This window comes from Oncorhynchus tshawytscha, linkage group LG23, assembly GCF_018296145.1.
Source record: "Oncorhynchus tshawytscha isolate Ot180627B linkage group LG23, Otsh_v2.0, whole genome shotgun sequence".
Lineage (NCBI taxonomy): Eukaryota > Metazoa > Chordata > Actinopteri > Salmoniformes > Salmonidae > Oncorhynchus > Oncorhynchus tshawytscha.
This window is the reverse complement of record NC_056451.1, coordinates 7,899,444-7,908,906: the sequence shown is the minus strand read 5'-3', so window position 1 is coordinate 7,908,906 and position 9,463 is coordinate 7,899,444. Positions and strand designations below refer to the sequence as shown.

The 9,463-nt window shown below is 44.9% G+C and overlaps 1 protein-coding gene across 1 annotated transcript; it reads left to right on the top strand.

Annotated features, from left to right (window-relative positions):
• Nucleotides 1-1,432: 1,432 nt before the first annotated feature.
• Nucleotides 1,433-4,726, top strand: LOC112222636 (cannabinoid receptor 2-like). Its single transcript, XM_024385366.2, has 2 exons — nt 1,433-1,937; nt 2,102-4,726. Exons 1-2 carry the CDS (start codon nt 1,865-1,867, stop codon nt 3,199-3,201), a joined length of 1,173 nt encoding a protein of 390 aa, XP_024241134.1. The 5' UTR covers nt 1,433-1,864; the 3' UTR covers nt 3,202-4,726.
• The last annotated feature ends 4,737 nt before the right edge of the window (nt 4,727-9,463 follow it).

Here is a 9,463-nt window from a genome sequence, read left to right as displayed (position 1 = left end):
ATCGTGGGAACTCCCTTCTACACACGGCTGCAACATGTCCAAATTATTGGCACCTAAATCACTGTAGCGGGTTTGTAACATAGGCCCTCACAGAACAGCAAATATAACTTAACCTCTGTGTCAAAGCTCAACAAGACAGACAAGGTATTCTCAGTCTCGCCAAAAGGCGGGTGTCACAAACACCAGGAATATTATTTTTCATATGATCCACCTCTACAATAAACGCTACCCCACTGATCACTCCTTTTAGCGGCGCCCTGCTCCAGAGAGCAAAGCACTACACAGGTTGAGCCCTGAGTCGCGTGATGCAAAGCGCCCGCTTCCACTGGGCAGAGGATGCACAAAAAAATAAAAAGATTTCCACTTCTCAAAACTTTCACAGTTCTAACCATTCCCAGTGTGTCCTTTACCCAGCTTGACACAACGGCCAAAAAGCAGGAATCCACTCTTTCCAAAAATCTCACTCTTACCGGTCCAAAATCATCTCCGGCAGGATTCACAGAGCAAACAGTGGGAAGTCTCTACCACACCTGTCGCCACAGGTAGGCCCATTTCATAACACTTCATCTGGCTCAACTTAAGAGTGCCGACTGACTTCATTTCGAGATCCTAAAGGTTCTCAAGGGAGCATGTAGACTTATCAGTAAGTTTACTTGGTTTGTATTCAGGAGACAAAAGTGTGTACACAGGAGACACATGATCTATTCTGCACTTCTGCATTGAGGAGTAGAGGGGTGTGCAGTGAGTTTGCACAACGTCAGCAGCATCTCTAGACTAGTTGCCTATTGAGCCGACTGCGAGCTGGGGTAGTTTGTTTCACGTCCATGGAGGCAAATCCAGGATGACGCAGGCGAATATGATTCCACTTGTTCCCATAGAGGCAAGTGCGATCAGAACTCAGTCCGATCAAGAATATAAGTGTTCTGAGCTTTGATCAACACTGGGAGCAATATTTAGATGTTGACCCGTAAAATCACTAGGAAATCAGCTCAAAGTCATTTTAATTTTGGAAATATGTTCATAAGTATTCCCACGCATTGCGAGAGAGACATATACTGAGTGTACAACACATTAGGAACACCTACCTAATATTGAGTTGCACCCCTTTTTGCCCTCAGAACAGCCTCAATTCGTCGGGGCATGGACTCTACAAGGTGTCAAAAGCGTTCCCCAGGGATGCTGACCCAATGCTTCCCACAATTGTGTCAAGTTGGCTCGATGTCCTTTGGGGGACCATTCTTGATACACACGGGAAACTGTTGAGCTTGAAAAGTGAGAGCATCAAGGTCGAAGTGAGACATATCTAGAGGTATCTTTATGTCTATTGATGATGCATTTGTTTTTACCGTGCCTCTTGAGGTGGGCTAGAAGGGATGGATTTTTCTCTGCTGTAAATAGACAGAGTTTTGTTTTGAGGTGATAAAACAGGTCCCCGTGTTTAAATGGTTGTTTCATTTTCTGCTGGTTTTTGAATTAAACACATTCTCAAGACATTTATTAGCACATTTTCGCCATAAAGAGACCCTGAAATGATTCCGAAAGGAGGCAATTCCTTCTCACAACGCATTGGAGGAAAGGGTCAGGGGTTCCTCCCCTTGGACCGTCTCCTCCGATGCGTTTTGAGAAGGAAGCGAGGAACGGACATGCGAAAAGTCAAGGAAGTACAATTTGAGATCCACCATTCAGGAAATTCTGTTTAAGCAATCAGAGATAATGTCTCCATCCAGTGGTCACATTTGGTACTGTCTGATGATTTGTGACCCATCTGCATTTCTATGGGTATGTACAGTATGAGAACAATGTTCATACATTTCCCCTCTGCACCTCTAAGTAGATCTCAGAGCTAACTCCTGACCTGAAAGAGATGGATGGATGGGACAAACCTGTAGGGGCCATGATGTCCAAAGACAATGGCAGCACCCCCACATCACCTCTGGGTATGTATATTAGAATATTATGTCATTATATTTTAAATAGAATAACTTTGTAATAGAGACGCATGAAATATAAGGATGATAATGATTGGTAATGTGAGTTGACATTGGCTGCCATACAACATAAGCCAATCACTGATGTCTGAATTGTGTTCCTGTGTCAACAGTCAACCGGTCCTGTGCGGACCTGAAGTGCTATATGGTTCTGTTCGAGGCGGAGAAGACAGCCATCGGCTCCATCTGTTTCCTGGCCGGACCCTTCACTTTCCTGGAGAATGCTTTGGTCCTGGGTGTGATCGCCGCCACAGCCTCCCTGCGCCAGCGCCCCTCCTACCTCTTCATCGGCAGCCTGGCCCTGGCCGACGTCTTTGCCAGCTGCTTCTTCACCACCAGCTTCCTGGACTTCCACCTGTTCCACCGCCTTGATGGCCCCATCGCCTACCTCTTCAAGCTGGGCGGGGTGACGATGGCTTTCACCGGCTCGGTGGGAAGTCTTCTGCTGACTGCTCTGGACCGCTATCTGTGTATACATCAGGCGTCGAGTTATAAAGTGGTGTTGACGCGCCGCAGGGCCCTGTTGGCTCTCCTTGCCCTGTGGAGCGCCACCATCCTCATCTCTTTCCTCCCTCTGATGGGCTGGAGGTGCCCCACAGGGCTCAGCCCGCCATGCTCGCGCCTCTTCCCATACATCGACCACCGCTACCTGGCCTGCTGGGTCAGCTTCATCCTGGTGCTGCTGTCACTCATCCTGAGCGCCTACGCCCTGATCCTGTGGAGGGCCAATCGGCATGAGGCGTCCATGACGGGCCTCCAGGGGGCGCCTACCGGTGGTCAGGCCCGCATGCGGCTGGACATCCGATTGGCACGTACCCTGGGCCTGATTCTACTCATAATGGTGGGCTGTTGGCTGCCGACCCTCTCCTTCATGCTGGCAGACATCTCGGTGCAGCTCACACACACCCAGCAGAGGGCCTTTGCTTTCTGCAGCACCATGTGCCTGGTCAACTCAGCCGTCAACCCACTGCTGTATGCCCTGCGCTGCCGGGAGCTGAGGGTGGCACTGATGCGGCTGTTGGGGGGCCTGAGTGAGGGGCTGGGGTGCTGCCAGAGGCACGTAGGGGGAGACTCGACCACTACCCTTCCCTTAGGCGAGGGCAACAGCTGTAGCGCGCACTCCGAGAGTGAGGCGCCCAGACTCGTTAGCTGCCGACCGAACACAGTCTCAGAAATGGTTGGCAAGCAGCAGCTGGACATGACTGGAAAATGAGAAGGGGTGAGAGGCTTACTGTATATCAGGGTTATTGTAGTGGAGTGTTGTGAACTTGTGTTTCTTCTGTTGTGTTCATAGCGATGAGGAGGTAATGTCTCTAAATTGAACTGTGATAACAGGGACTAAAACAAAGATATAGACCATGTTACCATAAATTGTGTTGACCCACCTACAAGCCAAGTCACTACGAGATAATATTATTTTATTATTTGTCCAAGGGACAAATGTTTTTTTTACATGGTTTTTACAAACCAGTAGAAATTAGGGGAATTATCCCAAATTAACACCTTTGGGAAAACAACAGCATTGTTAATGTTGGCAGTGCAAATGTAGATAGCTTTGTGTATCCTATGCTTGTTTTAGCTTGAGTGTTTGTCCTTTAGCGTCCAGAAGAGGATCCTGCCGTGTTCCCATCTGCACATATACACCTGTCCTGAACAGAGGCCCTATGGATTGCAAACACTGTTCTCCACATGTGACTGTGAGCAGTGTGGAGATCAGAGGTGTAGGCAAGGCAGAGCCTGAGTGGGTCCACTCAGGAAAAAAAAAGAGGTCCACTCAGATTTTGATTTATTATTATTTTTTTTAAAATGTAATGCTCTTTACTTGTCAGTGTTCCAAATGGGATAATATGTATTTTACCTAAATATGCAAACATAGCAAGCAGTGCACTGGGTTAGTCAGATTTGATTAAATATAACAAAACAGATGACCTGGAATGACATCACTTGCCAAAAAGAACTAACTGAAAGCCATACCCCCAATGAGCAACGAATATGACTGCATTGAGGCATATGTCACTGTGCTTCTATGGCTATATGAACCATGCCACTACCTATTTCATTTGTTCATTTAGCAAACAAGACAGCTCAAAATCCAGCGCCTTTATCACATTCTACACACCTATATTTTAGTTTGAATTTAAAATTAAAAATCTTACATTTTCTCTCAGCCTCATGGCAAAATGTGTAGAATAGCATTAGATGAGCTAAAAAAACGGCACATAAACCTCTAAACCCTATGGCAAAATGTGTAAAATAAAATTGGGGGCCCAGACAAATTTCTACAGGCCCAACCAATAACATATTTCTGGCTACGCCACTGGTCAAGATGAGTGGGGCACAGTTTAGAAAGATAGAGAGTCACACAACACAGAGACTAGAACACTCTTTTCTATAGAACACTATAAATAGAAACTATAGTTCACAAGTCATTTTAGTAGATCAATCACAAAACAATCAAACACAAAGGTAGATGTTTTGTCTTGTTATCAAAATAACATTTTATTTGTCACATGCTTCTTAAACAACAGGTGTAGACTAACAGTGAAATGCTTACCCACGGGTCCTTTTCCAACAATGCAGAGTTAAAGATAAAAATAGAAATAGTGACATGAGGAATAAATACACAGTGAATAATGAATAACAATAACAAGTTAAAACTCTAAGCCAAACTGCACTGCTGCTAAGACAATTTGGTGTTTATTTTGCAGCATTTGAAACAAAGTGTTGTGTGTTTATAGTCCCCCCCCCCCCCCACCCCCCCTCCCTCAAGAGGACAATCCTTCTGAACACAGATGACAGCCTGAAGAGGGAGTCTGCCATTTCAGGTCAGAAAATAGTGGGGTAAAAAGGACAGACAGTATGGTTTATGTGAGGGGGTGAGATGGCAGAGACTAGATAGAGAGACAGTCATTTCTGGGTAACAATTAAGTACCTTACTGTGATTGTTTTCAATTAAGATAGTCTAAAATAAACAAAAATAGCTTCTTAGCTAAGAGCAATTTCTCAAGCAAGACTTTTGCTACGACTGTCTGGGAGTGGTCTGAATGGGGAGGGGGAAACTGAAAACTAGCTCTGGTTGGCAGAGAGGTTTGGCATTCTATTTCTTATAAACTCAGCAAAAAACAAATGTCCCTTTTTCAGGACCCTGTCTTTCAAAGATAATTTGGAAAAATCCAAATAACTTCACATCTTCATTGTAAAGGGTTTAAACACAGTTTCCCATGCTTGTTCAATGAAACAAACAATTAATGAACATGCACCTGTGGAACGGTCGATAAGACACTAACAGCTTACGGTAGACAATTAAGATCAGAGTTATGAAAACTTAGGACAATAAAGAGGCCTTTCTACTTACTCTGAAAAACACCAAAAGAAAAATGCCCAGGGTCCCTGCTCATCTGCGTGAACGTGCCTTAGGCATGCTGCAAGGAGGCACGAGGACTGCAGATGTGGCCAGGGCAATAAATTGCAATGTCCGTACTGTGAGACGCCTAAGACAGCGCTACAGGGAGACAGGACGGACAGCTGATCATCCTCGCAGTGGCAGACCACGTGTAACAACACCTGCACAGGATCGGTACATCTGAACATCACTCCTGCGGGACAGGTACAGGATGGCAACAACAACTGCCCAAGTTACACCAGGAACGCACAATCCCTCCATCAGTGCTCAGACTTTCCGTAATAGGTTGGATCGGAGGGTGAGGGCTAGAGCCATTCCCCCCAGAAATGTCCGGGAACTTGCAGGTGCCTTGGTGGAAGAGTGGGATAACATCTTACAGAAAGAACTGGCAAATTTGGTGCAGTCCATGAGGAGGAAATGCATTGCAGTATTTAATGCAGCTGGTGGCCACACCAGATACTGACTGTTACTTTTGATTTTGACAACCCCCCTTTGTTCAGGGACACATTATTCCATTTCTGTCACATGTCTCAGTTGTTGAATCTTGTTAGGTTCATACAAATATTTACACATGTTAAGTTTGCTGAAAATAAATGCAGCTGACAGTGGGAGGAAGTGTATTTTTTTTGCTGAGTTTAGATGGGTTGTCTGACAATGCCACAAATTACAGTATGTGCAGGCATCGATGTGGCCGGAACGACTCTGTGATCTCACTCTCCGTACCAGAAATGACTGGGTGATCTCACTCTCCGTAGGCCAGACGGAATACCAGGATGCTTACTTAGTGCATGTGCTGACCAGCTGGCAATTGTCTTCACTGACATTTTTAACCTCTGTCTTACCCAGGTTGTAATACCTGCTTGTTTCAAGCAGACCACCATAGTCCTCTTGCCCAAGAACGCCAAGGTAACCTCCCTAAATGACTATCGCCCACGTAGCACTCACAGCTATAGCCATGAAACACGTTAAAAGGCTGGTTTGGTTAACATCAACACCATCATCCCAGATAACTTCAATTTGCATACCACCCCAACAGATCCACAGATGACCAATCTCTATTGCACTCCACACTGCCCTCACCCACATGGACAAAAGGAATACCTATGTAAGAATGCTGTTCATTGATTACAGCTCAGCATTCAACACCATAGTCCCCTCCAAGCTCATCACCAAGTTCAGGACCATGGGACGGAACATCTCCCCCTGCAACTGGATCCTGGACTTTCTGACGGGCTGCCCTCAGTCATTGAGGGTAGGCAACAACACATCTGCAACGCTGACCATCAACATGGGGGCCACTCAAGGGTGTGTGCTTAGTCCCCTCCTGTACTCCCTGTTCACCCACAACTGCGTGTTCACACACGACTCCAACACCATCATCAAGTTTGCTGATGACACGACAGTGGTAGGACTGATCAACAACGACGATTCGGCAGCCTTTAGGGAGGAGGTCAGAGACCTGGCAGTGTGGTGCCAAGACAACAACCTCTACCTCAACATCAGCAAGACAAAGGAGCTAATCGTAGACTACAGGAAACAGAGTGGCAAGCACGCCCCCATCTACATTGATGGGGCTGTAGTGAAGCGGGTCGAGAGTATTCAAGTTCCTCGGTGTCTACATCACTAAGGAATTAACATGGTCTAGACACACCGTTGTGAAGAGGGAACGACAGCGCCTCTCCCCCCTCAGGAGGCAGAAAAGATTTGGTATGGGCTCAAAAAGTTCTACAGCTGCGCCATTGATAGCATCTTGACTAGCTGCATCACCGCTTGGCATGGCAACTGCAAGACACCGGACCAAAAGGCGCTACAGAGGGTGGTGAGTACGGCCCAGTACATCACTAGGGGCAAGCTCTCTGCCATTCAGGACCTTTATACCAGGCGGTGTCAGAGGAAAGCCCCAAAAATTGTCAAAGACTCCAGCCATCCAAGCCACAGACTGTCTACTACCGTACGGCAAGCGTTACCATTGCACTAAGACTGGAACCAACAGGACTCCGAACAGCTTCTATCCCCACACCATAAGACTGTTAAACAGGACTGCTAAATAGCTAATCAAATGGCTACCCAGACCACCTGAATTGACCCTTTTTGAACTAAACTATCATGCACTGATACACACTGGACACTACCTACACACATACTTACACTCACACCCCAACACACACATACACACACTAAATATGTCCACGCACAACATGCATACTGATGCCACACACACATACTCACATGTTCACACTCACTCACATACGCTGCTACTGATTCACATACGCTGCTACTGATTCACATACGCTGCTACTGATTCACATACGCTGCTACTGATTCACATACGCTGCTACTGATTCACATACGCTGCTACTGATTCACATACGCTGCTACTGATTCACATACGCTGCTACTGATTCACATACGCTGCTACTGATTCACATACGCTGCTACTGATTCACATACGCTGCTACTGATTCACATACGCTTATCAATCGCTGTTGATTCACATACGCTCACTGATTCACATACGCTGCTACTGATTCACATACGCTGCTACTGATTCACATACGCTGCTACTGCTTCACATACGCTGCTACTGCTTCACATACGCTGCTGCTACAGCTCAGTCTATTATCAATCCTGTTGCTTAGTCACTTTACCCTTACCTATGTGTACATAGCTACCTCAATTTCCTTGTACCCCTGCACATCGACTCAGTACTGGTACTCCCTGTATATAGCCATGCTATTGTTATTCACTGTGTATTTATTCCTTGTCTCACTATTTCTAGTTTTACTTCTTTATCTTTGACTGCATTGTTGGGAAAAGACCTGTAAGTACGAATTTCACTGTTTAGTCGACACCTGTTGTTTACAAAGCATGTGACAAAGAACATTTGATTTGAAGCAGGGCTTTGTTATGATTCTGAACGGTCAGATAGCAAGCAACAATGACAAGAAGCTGCCATGTGTGGAGTCGTAGGTTGCTCATTTCAGCTAGTTGTATCTTGTTCTTGATACCATGTCTTATTTTGAGGTGTTTTGACTTATTTCATGTCTGTTAATATGACTCAAATTTGCCAGCTAGCTAACCAACAACTGTAAAAATGTATTTGAGAGACAATAAGTGCTCATTGTGTAAATGTATTTGTTTTCAATAAACATTTGGCGATGAAATATAGTTTACATGTTGTCAACAATGTAAGCCAACCCCATCTGTTTTGCCCCATCGTTGCACATGTGTCGGTTTTGTTGCTTAACAACCAACCCATCTATTGGTCTATTAACTCATTTACCGCCTGGGGATGTCACCATGCAGGCAGGCCAAAACTTCATCCCGGCAAAAGTGTATTTTCAAACAGCTCTTACACTAAAGGAGCATTATCATAATTGTAATAATTTCACAGTATTATTCCAACCTCAGCGTGGAAATATATATATATAAAAAATACACCAGGAAATCAAGTTATATATAAAATATATATATATTATATATAAAATACATAAAATATAAAATACACCAGGAAATCAAGTTTTTGACTGCACTGGGCCTTTAAGGGAATGTGGCACACAAGATGACCACAAATAATTAATCCATGTCAATACATAAAGCATGTCCCTCCCAGGTACTAGGGACCAGAAACCCAATGGATAACTCACTAATGATTTGACTTCAATGTTTATGTGTAACCATACATTAAATGTTACACTCTGAATAAAAAATATGAGAATAAATTAATCTAAAAGGACACATTCAATTGCTCAGCAGAAAAAGAACACAAAGCCTGCAGATCTACATTGTGCCTGGCCCCATTAACGCTTTGTGGGGGTGAAGTGATAAAATGTCAACTTGATTAATTTAACCGAGAGCCTCCTCAACTGTGCATCACATGAATACATGTGTCTGGTGTGTGCTTCAGTATCACCCCTTCTATCCACACACAGTGAGCTTGCAGCTACAACATATTGCCTCAGTGTCAGTGACCATTGAGGGTCACTTAGACAACGTGAACTTCTAATAGACAATGGTAGAGATATAAGCCATGGGGAGAGACCTATAATGACTTGACATGCTAATGTCCATC

Excerpts from the sequence above, each read along its gene's own strand:
- LOC112222636 (XM_024385366.2), top strand. The coding sequence starts at position 1,865 with ATGGATGGATGGGACAAACCTGTAGGGGCCATGATGTCCAAAGACAAT. Across the intron at positions 1,938-2,101 it reads CACCCCCACATCACCTCTGG|TCAACCGGTCCTGTGCGGAC; the intron begins GTATGTATATTA and ends CTGTGTCAACAG.